We start from the raw sequence: 24,779 nt of genomic DNA, 5'->3' as shown, positions 1-24,779 counted from the left end.
AATCACTGATTCACAGAGGCCCTAGCCTTCAGGACCTAGGCTTCAACAGATATGCTGTTAAAGCCAGCACCCATGAAGCAGAATGGTAAACCAGTCCCTGGGGCAGAGTGTCTGTCAGAAGTCTGATCAGGTCAGAGCACTACATCCGCCTGAACCAGTATGGAGCTATGAGGATCACCAAAATGCCCTCTATCTCAATACTGTAAAGCATGCAGACAATAGAACTTTGAGGGAGGGAAGTAGTAGATCGGGTTGTACTGATCCCACAGAGCAACCAGAGCATCCACTGCTTCTGCAAGAGGATTACTTAACCTGGGGACAAACCTGTCCATTTGTTGTTTAACCTGGAGGCCAGGAGGTCCACACATGGCATCCTCCCCCTGTGACACAGGTTCTGAAACACAGAAGTCTATAGTCTGCCTGCTAATTGTCTATACCTGGGATGTAAACATCGGACAGGGCTGGAACAAGATGCTTTGCCCAGGACAGGAATCTTTCTACCTCTTCTGTGGCAAGACTTCTGGTTCTTCATAATGGTTGATGTGTGCCAACTTTGTGGCATTTTATGACTGAATCTTGATCAGACAACCTTTCAGTTGGGGTTTCCAGCGCTGCAGAATGGTAAAACAGACAATCTGGATGAGCCTTAAGAGCGTCTGGCAGAAGTCTTAAGCAGTGTACACACGACCATTTTTCATGTCATGGGAAAAACAAAGTTTTTCTCAACGTGATTCTTGTCAAGCCTGCTTTGCATACACACGATCATGAAAAAAAAATGCTCGAGCAAAGCGTGGTGACATACAACATGTACGACGGCACTATAAAGTGGAAGTTCCATTCGGATGGCGCCACCCTTTGGGCTGCTTTTGCTGATTTTGTTTTAGTAAAAGTTTCGTGAGAGACAATTTGCGCTTTTCAGTCTTTGTGCTTTTCAGTCTGTTACAGTGTGGTGAATGTGCTATGTCCATTACAAATGCTAGTTTTACCAGAACGAGTGCTCCCGTCTCATAACTTGCTTCTGAACAAGTGAGTTGTTTTCCCATCGTTAACCACTTCCTGACCGCCGCATGTAGATATACGTCGGCAGAATGGCACGGACAGGCACATCAACGTACCTGTACGTGCCTGCCTAGACGTGGGTCGGGGGTCCGATCGGGACCCCCCGCTACACGCGGCGGTCGGGTTCCCTCGGGGAGCGATCCGGGATGACGGTGCGGCTATTTGTTTATAGCCGCTCCGTTGCGATCGCTCCCCGGAGCTGAAGAACGGGGAGAGCCGTATGTAAACACAGCTTCCCCGTGCTTCACTATGGCGCTGCATCGATCGAGTGATCCCCTTTATAGGGGAGACTCGATCGATGACGTAATTCCTACAGCCACACCCCCCTACAGTTGTAAACACACACTAAGTGTACACTAAATCCTACAGCGCCACCTGTGGTTAACTCCCAAACTGCAACTGTAATTTTCACAATAAAGAATGCAATTTAAATGCATTTTTTGCTGTGAAAATGACAATGGTCCCAAAAATGTGTCAAAATTGTCCGAAGTGTCCGCCATAATGTCGCAGTAACGAAAAAAATTGCTGATGGCCGCCATTAGTAGTAAAAAAAAAATAATTAATAAAAATGCAATAAAACTATCCCCTATTTTGTAAACGCTATAAATTTTGCGCAAACCAATCGATAAACGCTTATTGCGATTTTGTTTACCAAAAATAGGTAGAAGAATACGTATCGGACTAAACTGAGGAAAAAAAAATGTTATATATGTTTTTGGGGGATATTTATTACAGCAAAAAGTAAAAAATATTGATTTTTTTTAAAATTGTCGCTCTATTTTTGTTTATAGCGCAAAAAATAAAAACCGCAGAGGTGATCAAATACCACCAAAAGAAAGCTCTATTTGTGGGGAAAAAAGGACGCCAATTTTGTTTGGGAGCCACGTCCCACGACCGCGCAATTGTCTGTTAAAGCGACGCAGTCCCGAACTGTAAAAACCCCTTGGGTCTTTAGGCAGCATTTTGGTCCGGGGCTTAAGTGGTTAAAGCCTACACACGACCGTTTTTAATGACCAGTTTAAAAAAAAGCATTTTTCACGTCATGAAAAACGGTCGTGTGTACGCAGCATTACGGTCCATGTAAAACATGTGCCTGGACCTTCAAGGATGATTAGAATGCCCTCCATCTTGATCATGTGGAGTAGACCTAAAAAAAAGTAGTTTCACAGGCTGAAAGGCATAACGTAGGTCAGGTTGTATAAACCCCACAGAACCACCAGAGCATCCATTGCTTCTGACAACTAAATTACCTGACGCTCCAGGATGTTAATCGTGAGACAGGATTCTTCTGACATCCAAGTCCTTTAAACCAACAGGATCTCCAGGTCTCGTCTCCTCCCCAGCCAAACAGGCTAGAATCTCTTATGAGAGTCTTCCATGAGACCAGAAAAAGGGACTTTCCCAGCTCCAGAACAGGATTCCTGAGCCATCAAGCCAGGGACTGGACTGACTTGTCTCACAATGACAGGATGTTGTGTTGAAAGGGACTCGGATGGGACTATACAAATGGACTGCCTCAAAGGAGGCTACCATCGGCCATAAAACTCTCTAAGTCATATAATTCTCTAACTTTGCAAAAACAAAGAGTTAAATTACTCCTTGACTAAGTCCGAAAACATAGGGCCAGATTCACAGCAGAGATACGACGGAGATGTAACGTATCGGCGGTGTAACGTATCTACGATATGTTACGCCGCCGCTCTTCTACGTGAATCTGGCCCAAAGAGTCTGAAGCTGCTCCTGAAGCAAAAAAACTCTGGCTTGAGCCATGACTAGCATGAGCTACCCAGATACTCCAAATGTTGAATAAGTTCCAATACAGACTTCTGAAGGTTCAGGATCCAGCCAAATCTTGACAAGATCTGGATCATTCAAGGTATGCTGTGTGCCAGAACCTGTGCTGAATGCTCCCTCAACAAAAGATCATCCAGATATGGGGATGCCCTGGGATTAGAGTAAAGCTAGTACAGGGGGCTGCACCTTGATGAACACTCAAGATGCAGAAGCTAGGTCAGTGTTTTGCAAACTGTGTGCCGGGCACATTTGCGGGTGTGTGCCGTGGGGAGCCTGAGAACCGTCACTGTAACAGTCAGGCCGAGGGCACAGCCACGACGGCCAGTAGCTGTTGCATTCTTAAAAAAAATATATATATATGCTAGCGCTGAGGATATAGGTATAGTGGCTCACAGTAAATGAAAATAATAAAAATAATAATAATAATAATAAAAACTGTAATTTAGAGATGGATGTAAATTCAAAAAAGTTCACAAGTAATCAACTGTAAAGGATGGTGGATCTTGAAGGATGATGATGAATGATAATGATGTATGGTAAGGTCTTGGATAACAAGCACTAAGGGCCAGCTCTTCTCAAGAGTAAAGCCAACTCAGGATATCAACATGGGGGAAAAAAGCACAGAAAAGCGCCTCTGAGTGCAATGTTTAATATACAATAAAATGAAAATATCCAACACAAGTAAGGACTGGCATGCTCATAGGAGATTTAACATCTCATTTGAAGTTTCTTTCGGCGTCTAAAACGTGTCCACAGGAGCCGCAAGGAGCCGGAGAGGAATCGGCTGATTCCTTCGGAGGAGATGATGAGATGAACCTGCTTGTGGAACAGCGCGTGACGTCAGCGGGACCAAGGGAAACACAACGCGTTTCAGAGCATGCGCTAGGCACGTATAGAGAATGGGCACTCCTTTCTCAAGTGTACAGGGGAAAGGAAAGAACGGAATTTAAATGCTCTGCCACAGAAAGTGTCAGCTGCCTGATTGCTTGATAATTACACTAAACAGCAAATTGTATGATGTAGTAAGGATGGGGATAACGTTTGGATTGGTCAAACAACAATAATATATATATTCATTAATAATAAAAGGTCATCTATGTACACATACAATTAATACTAAGTAACATTTTTGTTAAAAATAGATCACAATTAAAAGAAGATTGGATTATAGAACTGTTGCATTCTGGGAGTTGCAGTCTGTGCTCAAGCGCAGAGGAAACTACATCTCCCGGAAACGGGAGTCTTGGAGGCAAGGGAGTCGGGATGAGTAACTGGTTTAGGCTGCGGGGACACTGGTGACTTGAGGCTGCATTTATGGACACTGGTGAGGCTGCATTTATGGACACTGGTGAGGCTGCATTTATGGACACTGGTGGGGCTGCATTTATGGACACTGGTGAGGCTGTATTGATGGGCACTGGTAAGGCTGCATTGCAAATCTTTTCAGGCATGCCACAAACATTTTGACATCTTTTTGGTGCACTGCCAAATAAAAAAGTTTGAGAAACACTGAGCTAGGTTGAACGAAAAAGCTAAAAAACTGGGAATGCTGAAAATGCACAGCAAAGAGAAGGAATCAGTGATGCAGTTAAAAAATGGAGAAATGCAAGTATGCATCCTTGATATCCACAGTCCAGAAAGTCTCCCTGATGAAGGGGGACTATGACAGACCTGGTGGATTCCATTCAAATTCCATTTCTGGGCACAAATGAAGTCGATTAGGGTCTTGCAATCCAAGATGAAGAGGGATGCCCCTTTTTTGTTTTGGAACTGTTAACATGTTGGAATAGAACCTCAGGAACTGTTTTTCCACAGGTACTGGAGCAATGACCCCTTGCTCCAGAAGGTTCACAAGAGCTGTATAAAAATGTACTAATCCATGTGGTGATATTGGTAGGTTAGGGGAAGTGAAATGCAGAGGAGGTTGATAGTGGAATTCTAGCTACTAGTCCCCAGAAACCAGTTCCCAAAGCCAATAATCCAATTGTTTGCAAAGGTAACACATGTCTCCCTATGCTGAAGAAGATGTATCTGAGGTCTCAGAGGGCTTTGGAGGTTGAGGCCTGGGAGCAATATAATATTTGAATCCAAGGAGGAATGGATCCCTTTTCATGACCTTAGCCTGTTCAGCTAAAGTCTGCCAGACAACTGTCACAGCCAGGGCAGATTGAAAGGCAGGGCCTGCCAACAAGAACAAGGTTCCTTGTAAATGGGGTTCTTAAACACGAGTACATCCTCCCCAGAGTTTGTTAAAGCTTTGTTAAGTCAGGATCCAAAGTGGTGGCATTCCTCCTTAAATATGTACAGGGGTGCCAGGCATTTGGTAGGAGTGCACAGCTTATCAGGGTACTTCCAGTCTCCATAAAGGACAACTGATAACAGCAGGTGATTTAAAGTGGTGAAACCCATGTCAATGAGAGCAAAAGCGGTCTCCAAGCCAAGTAAGTAATGGCAGCAACCTGTGACTCTTGAATTGTAACGTACGATATGTACATAAGGGACTTGGCCGAAGATAAAGTCTCATCGGCTAAAAGCTCAGATGCCAGTAATGCTGTGGGCAGATCTGATAAGGATTCTGCACAGAAAGGCATGAAATTACTCATAGGTGCTCAGCCAGCAATCAGGTTCTGTAATTGGATTAATAAAACTTTGCATAACTGCAATGAAATCTTCCTGGAATAAAAGGAAGGGGCCGCACCCTTACCCAGTAGAGCTAGGGTGAACATGGCATAGACTCAAGCAGACAGCACAATTCCAGGATGTCAACATCAGAACCTTCAACAGGTGTATTGCAGGCAGCACAGGAACCATTCGTAGATCATAAATTGCATACTCATGAACCAGCTGCTGGTAGCAGATGATCAGGCAGTTGAAAGACACTTCTTCAGCAACGAATGGTAGAGAAGAGAGCATGGGGTGAGTGTTTGACACTCCACCCAGTGTATGATGCTAGTGGTCACAGTACCCCAGCGCTAACCCCTTCTATGGTAAGCTGACAAAAAAGAGGGAGTTCAACTGTCCAAAAATTCCTGTGCTCAAATCACCACGGTTTACACACAAAGTGAGTCTTCTGAGACAGGGTCACACCTGGGGCTGTGGCATGGCTTTGGACCCATAAAGAGAGGCTAACTAACACAGTACACACAGGTTTGTAAAGCGCTACAGTGCAAAGCCTAGTGCTGGAAGGTCACATTCCAGGCGAGCCCTACAATCATCCAGTACTGGTAAGACCTCCAATGCTGTTGCTGAGGAAATGCCAAACTGAATAGTTGTGTATAGGGACCAGCTCAAGCAGCATGTAGAGAAAACGTAAAGTGGTATTAACCCCAAAAGCAAACATTTATTATATTGCGGCTTACCAATTATTAGATGTGGTGACTGAATTATTTTCCGGGCAGTTAAGCCGGAGTGCTTCACTTCCTGGTTCCCTCAGTGTGGATGGAGGGGGGAGCAGCAGGGTGACGAGCGATCGTTTGTCCTCTGCTGCGGACGCCGCTGGACTCCAGGACAGGTAAGTGTCCTAATATTAAAAGTCAGTAGCTGCAGTATTTGTAGCTGCTGGCTTTTAATATTTTTTTTTTGAGCGCACATCCGCTTTAATACTGACAGGCGTGATTAAAACGTTCGGCTTTTATTTATTCATGCAAAACAGTTATCCCTAAAAGAAAAAAAAACAGGTTGCTGTAACTGATTATAAAGTTTGATCTGAAGTTTGGTTTCAGTTTGTTTAATGCATTAAAATCTACTAGTACATTTAGCACTACCCTCCCCCAGATTGACAATGCTCTCTCTTGTGTGTTCCTTCATCCAGAGTTTTGTCTAACTAATACAGGAGATGTGTTGCTGGCAAGATCACCAGGTCAAAACAGAGGGGAAAAAAGCCTAAGGCCTCGTACACACGGCCGTTTTCCTCGACAGAATCCATCAAGAAACTTGGTGGCAGAGCTTTTTTGCTGAGGAAAACGGTCATGTGTATGTTTTTCATCGAGAAAACTGTCGAGGAACTCGACGAGAAAAAAAGAGAACAAGTTCTCTTTTTCCTCGTCGGGAGTCTCAATTTCCTCGTCGTGTTCCGCGTCGGGCTGGTTTTCGACGAGAAACACGATCGTGTGTATGCTAAGAAACCCGCGCATGCTCAGAATAAAGTATGAGTTGGGAGCGCACCTTCGGTAAAAGTAGCGTTTGTAATGGAGATAGCACAGAAAATTATTACAAAATAATTTTGGTACATTGTTGCATGAGTATGCAATTGTCAAAGTGTGACAGTGCTGAAAGCTGAAAAATGGCCTGGGAAAGAAGTGGGTGAAAGCGTATTGTATTGAAGTGGTTAAAGTTAACAGCTCACCCTGCAGGGCACTAAAACTAAGGCATGCTAGTAGTAGGAGGTGATAGATGAGACTGGCAGAGTTTTTTTTTTGTTTGCCAGTGTCTAAATCCTCCTGTAGGTGGCAGTATAACCCAATGGTATATGAATTTCTGTGTCCCTCGAGGAACGTTAAAGGGGTTGTAAAGGAATTTTTTTTTTTTTTTTTCATAATAAGCATCCTTTACCTGCAGTCATTCCTCTTTTCACTTCCTCATTGTTCGTTTTTGCTCAGAAGTTGCTCTATTTCTTCTCTGTTCTGTTCACTTCCTGCTTGTCTGATTGTTACTCACCACCGTGAAGGGAGGCTTTACTGCGGTGGTCAGTGACATGCTCGCCCCCTCCTGGGAACTACATCTGTGCGGCAGGATGCTCTCTACGTGTTAGAGACTTCAAGGAGGTGTGAATTACTGGGCGTGCCGCAATGCATACTGGGAAATGTAGTTCTTACATGAACCAACGCTGCAAACCAGGAAGTGAATGAGAGAACAGAAACTAGAACTCCAGAGGTGATATAGATGAAGGAATTTAATAGGTATTTACTCGTTTTTTAACAGAATCATTACACTATTCTGTCTGTCTACCTTGCAGACATTAATTTTAGGCAAAACATTTTTTTCCCTTACAACTCCTTTAAAGATATAGAATTTTACATGTACAAAATGAACACAAAATTGAATAAGTAAAACCTCAACAAAACAAGTTCAAACGCCTTTGACACCTTAAAGCAGAACTCCCTGTAACCTTAAAAAAAAAAAAAAAAGGGTTGCTGTCCCTTGCAGTGCTTCCTCTCCTCCGCTATATTGCCAGTCTACCAAACCTAGGGACAACCAGCATCATTAAACCTACTTCTTCTGAGCCTAGGCTGTCATTGACCTACCCATCATAATTGAACCTGTGCTCATAGTAGTACTGCACCGAACAGTGCGCACACATCATTAGTTCATTACGTAAACACCACTCAGTCCACGAGGAAGAATTACTGTCACATTGTCACGGAAGGAGAAAAGGAAGGGCCAGTGATGTTACTGTGCTGGGGAGTGGGGGGGGGGGGATTGGATGGTTGCGTAGGCTTAACCATAGACTGGAGTTCTGCTTTGATGCTGGGAAAAATGATATGCATATATTTCCACAATAAAAGCTGCATATGATTGTGTTTGGACTGTCAGAAGTAAATGCTGAGATGGTCAGGTTTGATCTAAGCGAAGCACTAGACGCAAGATGTAGCCCAATACAACTTTTGCTTTTCTGGTTCCCTTCTTATGCTGGAATCCATTTCTGGTTATTATTGAAGAGAAATGATTGTTTTCCTAGGTGATCAAGATTGTAGGATCCTGTGGTGGACAAAAAAGAAAAGAGAAAACAGGATAAACACAAACATCAAATGATGGAAAGTTACAATGTAATTCTTATGCCGCGTAAAAAAACAAAGTTTTTCGGCATGTAGAAAAAACAGTTTTTCCAACTTCATCATTAAAACGACGTTGCCCACACACCGTCGTTTTTTAAAAATGCTCTAGCAAAGCGCGGTGACGTACAACACGTACGACGGCACTATAAAGGGGAAGTTCCATGCGGATGACGCCACCCTTGGGGCTGCTTTAGCTGATTCCGTGTTAGTAAAAGACGATTTGCGCTTTTTTGTCTGTTACAGCGTGGTGAATGTGCTTACTCCATTATGAATGGTAGTTTTACCAGAACGAGCGCTCCCATCTCATAACTTCCTTCTGAGCATGTGCAGGTTTTTAACGTCGTTTTAGCCCACACACGATCATTTTTTACAACCCGAAAAACAACATTGTTTAAAACGTCATTAAAAAATGCAGCATACTCGAAAAAAAATTTGGGCGTTTTTTCAGAAGCAGAAAAACGATGTGAAGCCCACACACGATCATTTTAAATCACATTTTTTTAAAACAAAGTTTTTTTCATGCCGAAAAATTATCATGTGTACGCGGCATTACACATTCATGTAAATGTTTCCTTGTCATTTCTCACATCATGTCTCTTTAAAATAAATACAAACAGAAGAATAGAGGTAGGAATGTAGTGTAGTACAAATTCTTTCCAAAGTATGCACTTCGAGATTCTTTTTCCAAGAAGCACCCCCTCCCAGTGAAATCACACCTTACTAACTGGAAAGGTAAAGTCAGATTTCCCCATGTTAAATGGAAACTACGATGATTTAGAGTTTTTAGTTGCCTTCTCTTAAAGTGGAGGTTCACCCTAAAACAATTATCTAACATTACATCCAGCATACTAACGACATGTACAGTATGCTGGTATTTTTTTTCTTTTCGCCGTACATACCGTTATATTTTTATTTTCCCCCCGGCTTCCAGGTTCTGATTCCTGTGGGACTGGGCGTTCCTATCCCTGGGTTAGATGATTGACGTCTGGTGAAAAACTTCCCATGGCGCACAATGCGCATCACCAGTTTTCCGTAAATAGCCGACCTGCGAGTCGGCTCTATATGGCGCCTGCACAGTCAGCTCTACACGGCGGGCGCAATAAGCGTATATTGATTGGTTGATTGGTTTGTGCAAAAGCGTCTACAAACTATGGGAAAGATGTATGGCATTTATATGGCTCTCCTGGGCAAAGCCGTATATGTACAGGATTTTGCCCAGGAGAGCCATTCAACCATACCGTAAATTTGCGTGAGCCGGTCGGGAACAGGTTAAGCAGATTTTTAACTTATATACAGTGAGGAAAATAAGTATTTGAACACCCTGCTATTTTGCAAGTTCTCCCACTTGGAAATCATGGAGGGGTCTGAAATTGTTATCGTAGGTACATGTCCACTGTGAGAGACATAATCAAAAAAAAAAAAATCCAGAAATCACAATGTATGATTTTTTTAACTATTTATTTGTATGATACAGCTGCAAATAAGTATTTGAACACCTGAGAAAATCAATGTTAATATTTGGTACAGTAGCCTTTGTTTGCAATTACAGAGGTCAAACGTTTCTTGTAGTTTTTCACCAGGTTTGCACACACTGGAGGAGGGATTTTGGCCCACTCCTCCACACAGATCTTCTCTAGATCAGTCAGGTTTCTGGGCTGTTGCTGAGAAACACAGAGTTTGAGCTCCCTCCAAAGATTCTCTATTGGGTTTAGGTCTGGAGACTGGCTAGGCCACGCCAGAACCTTGATATGCTTCTTAGGCCCGGTACACACAAGCAAACATGTACGATGAAAGCGGTCCGTCGGACCGTTTTCACCGTACATGCCTGCCAGAGGGCTTCTGTACGATGGTTGTACTAACCATCGTACAGAAGTCCGCGCGGAAACACTACGCGGGGCGTGTCCGCGTCGTCGCCGCGACGATGACGCGGCGACGTGGGCGGGCCTGCCATTTAAAGGCTTCCACGCATGCGTCGAAGTCATTCGACGCATGCGAGGGACGGCGGGCGCTCGGACATGTACGGTAGGTCTGTACTGACGACCGTACATGTCCGAGCGGGCAGGATTCCAGCGGACGGTTTTAAAACACGTCCAGGAATATTTGCCCGCTGGGAAAAGGCCCGGCGGGCAAATGTTTGCTGGAATTCGGCCCGCTCGCGCCTACACACGACCGAACATGTATGCTGAAACTGGCCCGCGGACCAGTTTCAGCATACATGTTTGGTCGTGTGTACAGGGCCTTACAGAGCCACTCCTTGGTTATCCTGGCTGTGTGCTTCGGGTCATTGTCATGTTGAAGACCCAGCCTCGACCCATCTTCAAAGCTCTAACTGAGGGAAGGAGGTTGTTGCCCAAAATCTCGCAATACATGGCCCCGGTCATCCTCTCCTTAATACAGTGCAGTCGCCCTGTCCCATGTGCAGAAAAACACCCCCAAAGCATGATGCTACCACCCCCATGCTTCACAGTAGGGATGGTGTTCTTGGGATGGTACTCATCATTCTTCTTCCTCCAAACACGGTTAGTGGAATTATGACCAAAAAGTTCTATTTTGGTCTCATCTGACCACATGACTTTCTCCCATGACTCCTCTGGATCATCCAAATGGTCATTGGCAAGCTTAAGACGGGCCTTGACATGTGCTGGTTTAAGCAGGGGAACCTTCCGTGCCATGCATGATTTCAAACCATGACGTCTTAGTGTATTACCAACAGTAACCTTGGAAACGGTGGTCCCAGCTCTTTTCAGGTCATTGACCAGCTCCTCCCGTGTAGTCCTGGGCTGATTTCTCACCTTTCTTAGGATCATTGAGACCCCACGAGGTGAGATTTTGCATGGAGCCCCAGTCCGAGGGAGATTGACAGTCATGTTTAGCTTCTTCCATTTTCTAATGATTGCTCCAACAGTGGACCTTTTCTCACCAAGCTGCTTGGCAATTTCCCCGTAGCCCTTTCCAGCCTTGTGGAGGTGTACAATTTTGTCTCTAGTGTCTTTGGACAGCTCTTTGGTCTTGGCCATGTTAGTAGTTGGATTCTTACTGATTGTATGGGGTGGACAGGTGTCTTTATGCAGCTAATGACCTCAAACAGGTGCATCTAATTTAGGATAATAAATGGAGTGGAGGTGGACATTTTAAAGGCAGACTAACAGGTCTTTGAGGGTCAGAATTCTAGCTGATAGACAGGTGTTCAAATACTTATTTGCAGCTGTATCATACAAATAAATAGTTAAAAAATCATAAATTGTGATTTCTGGAATTATTTTTTTTGATTATGTCTCTCACAGTGGACATGCACCTACGATGACAATTTCAGACCCCTCCACGATTTCCAAGTGGGAGAACTTGCAAAATAGCAGGGTGTTCAAATACTTATTTTCCTCACTGTATACAAGCTTTTGCCCTGTACACATGATCCGAAAATCGGACGACAGATCATCCGACTTTTTTCGCTTACTAGTCGCAAGTAGAAATTAAATTGGTTACTAAAGTCACTAAAATACTCGTACGACAGAAAAAAAACGGAAGTGATGTCATGTATTGTGGTGTATTTGTATTGTATTTTCGGACAACAACTTTACTGACTAAATGATCTGGTATCGTACGGGAAAATTTTTCGTGTTTGACCCATCGGATAATATCAGATAAACTGTTTTGATTGGCTCTCGAAAACTCTGTACTAACGATCCGATTATCGTATGATTGTGCCGAAAGCGGTATTTTTCATCCGATTTTCAGATTGTGTGTACAGGCCATTAGTTTTACAAATATACAGTTAATATAAGACAAGGGATACTCCTAGCACAATGAATTACCTTAAAAGACAACATATGCTGCCTGCTTTGTCTGACTGAAACCTCAAATGTGGTAGTTTCAGAAAGGTATAAGTCCCTGTTATATGCCACTGATCTGTGTGTAATATTTCAGCTTAAGCTACTGAGTTATGGAAACAGGTTTTATTCAACAGTAGTACAAATAGAGAAAAATTAGAAATGGCTCCAAAATTATTTTTATACTTATCTACATAATTTTTATTTATTTTTTTTAAACAATGGTTATGAAAATATATCAGCCACACTCCAATCTTAGATCTTATTGCTATATTTATTGAATTATTGATTGTCAGCAAAGTGACTGCATACAACATGTCTCCACCCGAAAAAGGAAGGCTGTTTTTTTGGGTGGAGACATGTTGTATGCAGTCACTTTGCTGACATTCAATAATTCAATAAATATAGCAAGAAGAGCTAAGATTGGAGTGGTGCTGATATATTTTCATATCTTTTGATAAGGAGTGGAGACATCCTACAGGAGCCAGCACCAGGTTTGTCCTGTTAAGAGAAGTGAATCTTGAGCAGAGCTATGGCTATGAATTTGGGTATTTTTTTAAACAACATTTTTTTTGCTCTGAACATGTAAGAAATGTTTGTTGTTTTTTTTCAAAACACGCAGTCAGCGTTATTCTAATGCCACGTACACACGATCGGTTCGTCTGATGTAAACATCCCTTGTAATAGGAAAAAAAGTGATAAAAAAATGTAAAAGAAGGTGTAAACATTAAAAAAATTTAAAATTAAAAAAAATTAAAAATTAAAACGCCCCTGTCCCCGGTAGCTCGTGCTCAGAAGCGAACACACACGTAAGTCCCACCCACATATGAAAAAGGCCGTTCAAACCACACATGTGAGGTATTGCCACGTGCGTTAGAGCGAGATCAACAATTCTAGCACTAGACCTTCTCTGTAACTCTAAACCGGTAACCTGTAAAAAAAATTAAAGCGTCGCCTATGGAGATTTTTAAGTATCGACAGTTGTCGCCATTCCATGAGTGTGCACAATTTTAAAGCGTGACAACTTAGGTATCTATTTACTCGGCGTAACATCACCTTTCACATTATACAAAAAAATTGGGCTAACTTTACTGTTTTGTTATTTTTTAATTCATGAAACTTTTTTTTTTTTTCAAAAAAAGGTGTTTGAAAAATTATTGCGCAAATACCGTGCGAGATAAAAAGTTGCGATGACCACCACTTTATTCCCTAGGGTGTCTGCTATAAAAATATTTATAATGTTTGGGGGTTCTGATTTTTTTTTCTAGAAAATAAATGATGATTTTTACATGAAAGAGAGAAGTGCCAGGATAGGCCCGGTATTGAGGTGGTTAAAAACAGAACTCACATGATTTAATTCTTTATTAAGGATAACAATAGAATGTTCATTATTAAAGAATAATATAATGGTTAATATTATGGGAAACAAAATGTAACAAAATGTAATGGTCAATAGTATTATAACTTCTGCTAGGCATTCCTTTCCAATTCATTTTCACTCAAACAAGCTTATTGTGTCAAATAGTGTTTCCAGTGCATGTTGTTTGTAGCAGTACAGGAGAGCTGTTAAAGTATCCCTAAAGGCAAACTTTTCTTCCTTTTTTTTGTTTTGGATAGAGTGGAGATGAATTAACATACTTGCCAGTTTATTTTTTTATTTTTTTTATATTGCTGTTTGTGTCCCAATTAGTGAGATTTACCCTCTCTATTTGTGACAGGAAGTGAATGTAATTCTCCCCAATGGTACACAGGTGACAGAATGAAACTGACAGGGGTTATAACCAGTGACGGCTGGTGCTAAAAAATGTTAGGGGGAGCAAACAAACTCATCCAGGTCCGCACCCACCCTACAAACGGAGCCCTCCCCTGATACCCAGCACTGCGGCTTCTGTGTTAACCTGGTCTTCGTTCCTGATTGGCTGGGACAAAAAGACGGAAACCAATGGCGAATATTGATTCGCTAAAATCACAAGTGCGTCCCAAGGACAACCTAAAAGAAGCCAATTAAAGCCTCTATTAGGCTCTAATCACATGCTTGTAAAAAAAATTACAGACCTAATAGAAACCTATTAGTCTGTCGCCCCGTACAATACTCAGTCACACATAGAACAATTGATTTTTCAATTAAAGATAATATGACTAACATTTTTAAACTTTAAGATGCTAAAAAATGTTAGTTATATTATCAAGTTATTTAAAAACAAATTATTCTATGATTAGATTATGCAAACTGGGGGGGCCCGCGTCCTTTATGGACCGGCCGTCACCGGTGGTTATAACCCTCCCTTAGAGTACTTTCTCACTGGGGCGGTGAGTCTGTTAGCGGTAAAGCGCTGTTAGTTTTAGTGGTGCTTTACTGTCGTTTTAGCAGCGCTTTTCGGCCACTAGTGGGGAGCTTTTAACCCCCGCTAGCGGTCGAAGAAGGGGTTAATAGCACCTGTGTTGCAGGGCTTCTGAAGCGTTACCCATTCATTCCAATGGGAAGGGGCGGTTTAGGAGCGGTGTATAAACCGCTCCTACACTGCCCCAAAGATGCTGCTTGCAGGACTTTTTTTCCTGTCTTGCAAGTGCACCGCCCCAGTGTGAAAGCACTCAGGCTTTCACACTGGGGAGGCATGAGAAGCAGTTTTCAGACGCTTTACATGCGCTAGTTTTAGGGCTAAAATGCCTGAAAACTGCCTCAGTGTAAAAAGGACCCTTATTCTATCCAGAATAAAAAAAGTTTTGTCTACCCTAAGGCTCGGTTCACACATATGCGATGTGAGAACCTGTGTGATTCCAGTGTAGGTTCCCGTATAGCATGTCACCCACCGGCGGTTTACACTGTCCTATGCAAACCGGTAATGACACCCCCAGAAAGTTAATGACACCCCTAGATCGGTTTGCATATCGCAGTGCGAAATTTCAAATTGTGCAGGAATCGGATCGCACCCATGCAATCCAATTTCAGTGTGGACCAAAAAAAGGGTCCTGCACCATTTTGGGGCGAATTCAGCCATACAATACGTATGGCTGAATTCAGGTCGAACAGACATCGCATGTGATCTGCACAGCAATGCGGTGCAAATCACCTGCGATTTCTAACATCGCACAAATGTGAACCCAGCCTTATGCAGATTTTACCTGCAGAACCAGCTACTGGTACAAGCATTCCTTGTGGCATATCTATAAAATAGCAACATTGTATTTAACCACTTCAGCCCCGGAAGAATATACCCCCTTCCTGACCAGAGCACTTGTTGCGATTCGGCACTGCATCGCTTTAACTGAAAATTGTGCGGTCGTGAAATGTTGCACCCAAACAAAATTTACGTCCTTTTTTTCCCACGAATGGAGCTTTCTTCTGGTGGTATTTGATCACCTCTGCGGTTTTTATTTTTTGCGCTATTAACCTCCCTGGCGGTATGATTCTGTCTGGAATTACGTACCAAAAGCGGTACAATTATTTTGCAAGGAAATTTGGCGTTTTATACTGTAGGCCTGTAATTCTTAGGAATAACTCACTTAAATCTGACCAAACAAGAGTCTAGTAGGCATCCCGGGTATGATTTTTTTTTAAAAACAAAACTATAAATTATAATATAATAAATAATTATAACAAATAATAATATAATTATAATAAAAATTATTCAATAATGTAATCAACTCAAAATCACTGAAATTTGCTCAGTTGCATAATTGTCGCTGTCATTACTTTTATTTTTTTATGACGAATTTCCCCACAAATCGCTATCGCACAATTCTGCAAGTGATTATAATTTATTATCGCTGTTTTCTAGCTGCTCTAAAACCATTTTTGACATAAAGGGACACTTTTGGACAATCTACAGTTTTCAGGCAGAAAGAACAGTTTTTATTTTATAAAAGTACATGTAGGACACTGGGCAGACCACTAGGGACAAGGGGGGTGTGTATTTTTTACATACAGTACTGTAATCTATAAGATTACAGTATACTGTATGTAATGTGTTTGTTTACTTTTTTGAATTTGGCGCCGTTCTCCGCCCCCGTGCGTCGTAACGTCGCAGGGAACGGAGATCAGTGGCACGCGGGGACACTGTGAATCGAGCGAGGACGCCGCTCGCTCACACAGCGGGGATGCATCGCAGGATCCAGGGACAAGGTGAGTAACTTGTCTGTGGATGCTGCGAGGAGGTAAGCCGCGCCGCTGCACGCTCTGCACAGCTACCCCGAGCGTGACTCAGGGATACCGATCCTAGAATCGAAAATCCACCCCGAGTCACGCTCGGGGATACCGCCAGGGAGGTTAACAAAAAAAATAGCGACAATTCTGAAAAAAAAAACTATATTTTTTACTTTTTGCCATAATAAATATCCCCCAAAAATATATATTAAAAAAATGTCTCTCAGTTTAGGCCAATATGTATTCTACATATTTTTGGTAAAAAAAAAAAAAAATCGCAATAAGCGTATATTGATTGGTTTGCGCAAAAGTTATAGCTTCTACAAAATAAGGGATAGATTTATGGCATTTTTATTATTATTTTTATTAGTAATGGCGGAGATCAGCGATTTTTATCGTGACTGCGACATTATGGCGGACACATCGGACACTCGTGCACTATTTTGGGACCATTGTCATTGATACAGCGATCAGTGGTATAAAAATGCACTGATTTCTGTGTAAATAACACTGGCAGGAAAGGGGTTAAACACTAGGGGGCGATGAAGGGGGTTAAGTGTGTCCTAGGGAGTGATTCTAAGGCCCCATACACACGAGAGGATTTATCCGCGGATACGGTCCAGCGGACCGTATCCGCGGATAAATCCTCTCGAGGATTTCAGAAGATTTCTATGCGATGGCGTGTACACACCATCGCATTGAAATCCGCGCCGAAATCCTCTGGCGATGACGTGTCACGCCGTCGCCGCGATTATGACGCGGCGACGGGCGCGACGCTGTCATATAAGGAATTCCACGCATGCGTCAAATCATTACGACGCGTGCGGGGAATCCCTTTGGACGGATGGATCCGGTGAGTCTGTACAGACGAGCGGATCCATCCTTTGGGATGGACTTCAGCAGATGGATTTGTTGAGCATGTCAGCAAATATTCATCTGCTGAAAATCCATCCCAGGGGAGATTTATCCGCGGATAAATATCCGCCGGAGTATACACACCATAGAATCTATCCGCTGAAACCCATTCGATGGGATTTATCTGCGGATAGATTCTATGGTGTGTACGGGGCCTAACTGTGGGGGGGCTGGGCTACAAGTGACACAGCAAATTCAAATTCAAAGCAACATACAGGTATGTTGCTTTGCGCAGCCGTGCCATTCTGCCGACGTATATCGTCGTTAGGCTGTCGACAAGTGGTTAAAGATTGCTTGGCAATGGTAAAAAGAAGCATCCTCTGTGGTTCTACAACCAATTATCGAATCAAATAGAATGCAAAAAAAATGTGGAATTTATTCAACAGTGACAGCAACTGTTAAAAATAGAAAGTAAAGAAGAACAGCAGGTAAATAGTAGGTATGTTATTTTAAATTAAACGTACATTAGGTAATCTTTAAACTACAAACTGCTACAGGATCTTTTTTTTTTTAAGACAATCACAATTTGTACTCACCACTAATGTGTTGACAAAATACACAGGCAATTATGAATTTAAAAACTCAATTTAGCAATAATAAAACAGTACTATAGAGCAAATGTATGTTTGCTTTGGATGTAATATGCAGCTAATCACAATACATATCAAAATGTTATTATAAATGACATGGAACAACAGGATGTCTTGTTAAGCAGGTGACTTGCTACTAAAGACTTTGAACTGGCTCTCTTTTGGATGAGTCAGCACTATTAAGTGACGAGGCACAAAGGTATGACCACACACGAGAGTTCAGGAATATTGACAATGAGCTACACATTGCTATTCTGTATTATTTTTACTAAATTCAAAGTAATAAAACACACAAAATTCTAAAAATATCTTGGGCATTAATGTCAAACTTTCCTTGGTAGCCTAAGGCCTTGTACACACGGGCAAACATGTACGACGAAAAAATGTCTGCCCGGAGATTTCTGTATGATAGCTGTACACACCATCATACAGAAATCCGCGCGTACTCGATACGCGCCGTCGTGGCCGCGCCGTCGCCACGACGATGACGCGGTGACATGCGCGGCCCTGCCAGTTCAATGCTTCCACGCATGCGTCAAAGTCATTCGACGCATGCGAGGGATGGCGGCCGCTCGGACATGTACGGTAGGTCTGTACAGACGACCGAACATGTCCGACGGACAGGATTCCAGCGGGCTGTTTCTAAACATGTTTAGAAATATTTGCCCGCTCGAAAAAGGCCCGGCGGGCAAATGTTCGCTGGAATCCTGTCCGCTCGGCTGTACAGACGACCGAACATGTCTGCTGAAACTGGTCCGCAGACCTGTTTCAGCAGACATGTTCGGTCGTCTGTACGGGGCCTTAGGCCTCATACAGACGAGAGGATTTTCGCCGGAAACGGTCCGCCGGACCGTTTCCAGCGGACATTCCTCCTCCGGATTTTGACCTGATGGCTTGTACACACCATCAGATCAAAATCCCCGCGGAAAACATACGCGGTGACGTGCCACGCCGTCGCCGCGACGATGACGCTGGAAGGTAAATACTTCCACGCATGTGTCGAATCAACAATTCAACAATAGCTACAGAGTTTATAACTTTGGGATTGATTTACTAAAACTGGAGAATGCAAAATCTGGTGCAGCTGTGCATCTTAGCCAATCAGCTTCTAACTCCAGCTTGTTCAACTAAGCTTTGGCAATAAAACCTGGAATCTGATTGGTTTCTTGCAGAGCTGCACCAGATTTTGCACTCTCCAGTTTTAGTAGAGAACCCCCTTTGTGTGTAAGGCCTCTTCCACCCAGGCGGATTAGGTCGCTACGGAGTCCGCCTACTCCCGCCGGCTCAGCGGGAGATCTATCCGCTGATCTCCGCTAAGTCGGCGGATGACAAGTCCCTCTCTGCTCACTGAGCGGGGAGTGGCTTGTGTAGCACCGCTGTCTCCTATGACGAGATCTGATGAAAACGGACAGCATGTCCATTTTCATCAGATCTCACCCGATCCGATATGGACGGCTGGGGACGTATCGCCATCTGTCCGATTTTGGCGGATCAGATCGGGTTGGATGTCAGCGAACATGTCTCCTCTGACATCCGACGCTTCATAGGACTTCATGGAGCAGCCATTCAGGACCGCCGTTAAAACTGACAGGCGGACCGGAACGGTCCGATCGTGTGAAAGGGGCCTAACACATTTCTTTGTAAACCCAGATATCTTGTAAAAGAAGCAGTGACAATATCTCTGGGCTGTACATACTCAGTGCAGAAAGCAACAGGCCACACCCACCTCAGGCTGCCTGAAGAAAACTACAGAAGGGGGAGGAGACAAGACCAGCCACCCTGAACAAAGGAGCGAGCAGCAGTGAGCAGTCCGTATTACAGGAAACTCCTGCTCACAGGAAAAGTTTCATATTGGATTACCGCTTGGATCTGGAAGAAATACACACGACAACTGAAGGACTTTTCTTGTCTAATATTGTATTTAGACAATATTTTCTGATTTCAAAGTTCAGCTTGAAGTTAGAAAATCTTCATATGCATTGCATAAATAATCAAGAAATAATGTAAATCCACAATAAACGTCACTCTAAGCAAGGATGGCGTTCAAACTATACAAAAGAACAAAGGAATGTTAACTTGGGATTTTTAAGGTGCCAATACTGTAATTATAATTATTATTATTATGATGATACAGGATTTATATAGCGCCAACAGTTTACGCAGAACTTTACAATATAACAATACAGTTATAATACAATAAAATACAACAGGATTAGGAGGGCCCTGCTCCGAAGAGCTTACAATCTAATAAGGTGGGGCAGGTGGTACAAAAGGTTGTACCTGTGGGGAATGAGCTGATGGAAGTGGTAAAAGATTAGTTGGAGGCTTGATAGGCTTTCCTGAAGAGATGAGTTTTCAGGGATCGCCTGAAGGTAGCAAGAGTAGGGGATAACTGGACAGGTTGAGGTAGCGAGTTCCAGAGGATGGTACAAAACATCAACAAAACATAATTTGTATAAAACGTTGAACAAAACATTAGCGATTTCTATAAAAATGTATAAAAAACATCTAAAGGATATATCATTTAAAGTACAAAGCATGTGGTTTCTAAGAACTTTCTTTAAGATGGCTTTTATACATTTCTTATCGAAATCGCAAATATATTTTGTTAAGCGTTTTATACAAATTATGTTTTGTTGATTATTGGCACCTTAAAAATCACAAGTTAACATTCATTTATATACATATGGGGATGTGGTGCCCTTAGCTCCCTCTCTTGTCCATACAATTTTTTCTTCCAAATTATACAAAAGCTTAAAATGTATTTACACAACAAACCTGTGGGACAGAGTTACTAAACTACCAGTAGGGCCAGACAACTGACAATATAGGGTGTAAGTGCATACATTTTAATTTAAGATAGGATTTTTATTTTTGCATTCACTTTAAAATCCCTTTTTCTTTTGTTCATAGAAGGACACAGCATAGGTTTTAAATTGCATGGACAGGGAAAGGAAGGGTTAGGGCTAGTACACCCTAGTATTTATTTTTTATTCAACCAAGCAGGGCTGAAGGAAAAAAAACTGACAGCTCAGGAGAATCCACTGTACTAACTATCCGATGTTAGTACACCGACTTTCCCTGCTGTTCTATTGTGTTTTAACAGGGTGACAGCCCCCCGCCAGAATACTCCAGTCAGCTCTCTCAGTCATTGGCTGAGAGCACTGATCGGGAGCCAATCGGCAGGCACTTTTCGATCAGAAGGTGGGCGAACATTCAGCTTCTGTCGGACTGACTGCAGTACACATGGAACGAATGTTCTATTGAACCGGCCGATGCCGCCCGACATTCAGCCTGTGTGTACTAGGCTTTAGACTTTTTTAGTGCTGTCTGTGTCCTTAGGTTTTTCTTTTCATTTGTCCAGGTTGTCACCAGAACAAGAGGCGAGGATAGGTTATCCGATGAGGACAACTCTTCCAGTGACAAATGTCATTGGGGAATTCCCCCTTCTTTAGGAAATATTTCTCTCACTTCCTGTTGCATCTCTGGGACAGAAGTGAAGAGAAATCTCCTCAAAGTGACAAAGATGACAAGAAAATAACATGACGTGGTTTTTACCTCTTCCTTCCAAAAAAACAGTTTTTGCTATACATACACTTTAACAGTTGTCCCACAAGCAACGACTGAAGCCCTCCTTAAAGCGGGAGTTCACCCGAAAAACAATTTTTAACATTAGATTGAGGCTCGTTTTGTCAAGGGGAATCGGGTCGTTTTTTTAAAAACGAAGCAGTACTTACCGTTTTAGAGAGCGATCTTCTCCGCCGCTTCCGGGTATGGTCTTCGGGACTGGGCGTTCCTATTTGATTGACAGGCTTCCGACAGGCTTCCGACGGTCGCATACATCGCGTCACGAGTAGCTGAAAGAAGCCGAACGTCGGTGCGGCTCTATACGGCGCCTGCGCACCGACGTTCGGCTACTTTCGGAAAATCGTGACGCGCTGTATGCGACCATCGGAAGCCTGTCGGAAGCCTGTCAATCAAATAGGAACACCCAGTTCCGCAGCCCATACCCGGAAGCGGCGGAGAAGATCGCTCTCTAAAACGGTAAGTATTGCTTCGATTTAAAAAAAACTATCCGATTCCCCTTCACAAAACGAGCAACAATCTAATGTTAATAATTGAGTTTTTGGGTGAACCTCCACTTTAAACTGACCATATAAAATACAATCTTCTTGTACAGTTTCTATACAATCATCTTTAGACTGACCAAACTATGTAATGTGAAGACCTACCTAAACAATCTCATTAATTTATATCCAATCAGATTGGTTCTTGTACCACATTGTTGTAGTAGGTCTAAAGGAGATTGTACAATTAGATTGTAACCCGCAAGGCCAGTTCATCAGTTCATAGTATATATGGAAGTTATGACTTTCTGAAGGTCATTATTTATACACATACAGTATATATACTGTATACACCCTCTGCACTTCACAACACATGGCCCTGACCTGCTTATAGATCGATCAAAGCCTATAGAGAATTCCAATGTAGGCTGGGTATATGGGGTGTGTGTACATTGCTAAACATGACTAGGAACTTATGGAACAGCATGAGGGCTTTGTGCAGAACTGAAGGGTCTAATGATACACCCTCCTCTGATTATATTTAAAAAAAGCAATTGTTAAACAAAAAGTACAATGTCTTATTTTTCAAGGAAATCAATGGACAGGAAGTCAAAAATGTGTATCAATAAATACCCCCCCCCCCCCCCCCGTAATACAATTTCATCAGAAATAGGTTCTTTTTTTCTGTGATCGTCTTTAGGTTTTAGCTTTTGTGACAACAAATCAAACAAAGAAAGCTACTGAGCAATTCTCATCTAAATTTTGTTTGTAAAAAACAACTAGTCATAACATGATTGTTATTGTATGCGATGTGTACATACAGGTATCACCCTTTTTCTATGATTGTTTACTTGGAAAAATAGCAGGAAGAAGGTGCATCAATCACTGGGTGTGCATTCTGTTTTGACAAAGGAGTTGCCTTACTTCCTAAAATGTGAATGTACACAAAAGAATCCAAATTAATATATGCAAATCTTGCAATCTCTGTATCCACCTTTGAAGTGGGTCATGGTGTTACACCTAAAGGAGGACTTTAATACTTAAATTCTTTTATCAACCACGCCTAATCATGACGTTATTTGCTATAGGGCTGTTTTTTCTTGAATTAAACGTATTTTAAATTAGATCATTCATATTTATTTTATTCATGGGTACATTCAGGGGTCAAGTCCTGGGGAAAAAAGTGTGGGAACTCCCACCCAAGATCCACTTTTTTTTTCGATCCACTGTACCTTAGTAATCCTTTATGTTACTGGCCGCTTCCATTAAGCAAGTTCTTTCTAAATCCCGCAATAACTCGCGGCAGACCTCCGCAATGTCTCCTGGGAACAAGGACAAAAGCTCCCAGGAGACATTGTGGCATTGAGGAAGTGACGGAATACCCGCACACTACCCAATGAATCCATATACAGGAAGCGGCCAGTAACATTAATGATTACTAAGGTTCGCCTGCCCCTGACAGTGACTCGAGCTGGGCATCGCCGCTTAGTGAAGGATTGGCTTGGGCGGCTCGGCTGCTCTTGGCTGCTCTAGTCCTGCAAAGGGAACTGTGTTCCTGCTGTTAAAAAAGTGCAGGGACTCCGTTCCCATGCGTTCCCGCAGGACTTGAGCCCTGGGTACATTATTTTAATTATATTTTAATTATCATTCTGTCATTTTTATTCATTATTTTTGATTGTCTATGCATGTCATACTATGTGAAACGGTTTGAGTAGTTGTATAGCAGGAGCACCACCATAGCTTGACCTGCTGATGGCGCCTGCTGCAGTACTTCAACTCACCAGTTGGTGTCTCGAAGGTCACTTGATAGGCCCGTCATTGACAGTGGGAGTGGTAGTCTTGGCTTTTGCTTGAATGCAGAGCTTAAACCCTTCCTTGTTACCGTTGTACCACGTCACTATGGGCATCCTTGTTTAGTTTCCACATTGAGGCTTGACATGCTTGCCTCACTTTCATATTGAGGCTTGGTGCGCACGCCTCCACTCCATCTTGCTACTATCCCAGAAGTGATCGTGGATTAGACGTGGTGTTAAGCAGCGTGATAATCCAGGTGACGGGGTACATTTTGTATACATTTTGTGGTGGCACAGGCTTCAGGACACCCCAGATGATGTCTGACTGAGACGAAACGCATCGGTTCTGCTGTCCTGCCTGTGCCATTTATCTTGATGTATCACTTAATCAATGCCCCTTGATGTCTGTTGAAATATGAGTGTTCTAACCTTCTTTTAAAATAAATTTTACATATGTTTTTAAGTCAAGTCTTCTATCTTTTCTTCTTGGATTTATGTTCTAAATGGAGCACTGATGGGAGGATCTCGACTTTTGACTCTGAAGTTCCCTTTTATACTGGTGTCGGTGACTGTTCAATAGCCCTTTCAACTACTATTTGATCCATTGGAGAAGACCGCAGAAAGCCTTCCATATCTAGGTGTTGTTACACCACTGCATGTCTGACCCATTTTAGTATACACTGAATAGGGTCCATATGTTCTGGTAAGCCTCTTATATCTCATTTGGTGGCAGAAGCTTTTCACGGCAGTGACCTTCTTCTATTAAATTTTGGGTGATAGATCATCATCACTTGGAATCACATTTATGGATTTATT

At 42.6% G+C, this 24,779-nt stretch overlaps 1 protein-coding gene across 1 annotated transcript in view; it reads right to left on the bottom strand.

Moving 5' to 3' along the window:
• Positions 1 to 7,791: 7,791 nt before the first annotated feature.
• The window catches only part of STPG1 (sperm tail PG-rich repeat containing 1), a 129,959-nt gene continuing 112,971 nt past the window's right edge, over positions 7,792 to 24,779 (bottom strand). Inside the window, exon 9 of the mRNA XM_040337177.1 lies at positions 7,792 to 8,550. Within this exon, the coding sequence (XP_040193111.1) occupies positions 8,477 to 8,550 (74 nt within the window). The 3' untranslated portion in view covers positions 7,792 to 8,476. The remainder of the gene's footprint in view (positions 8,551 to 24,779) is intronic.

This window comes from Rana temporaria, chromosome 2 (genome assembly GCF_905171775.1).
Source record: "Rana temporaria chromosome 2, aRanTem1.1, whole genome shotgun sequence".
NCBI classification, from domain to species: Eukaryota; Metazoa; Chordata; class Amphibia; order Anura; family Ranidae; genus Rana; species Rana temporaria.
This window is presented reverse-complemented; position numbering and strand designations above follow the sequence as displayed.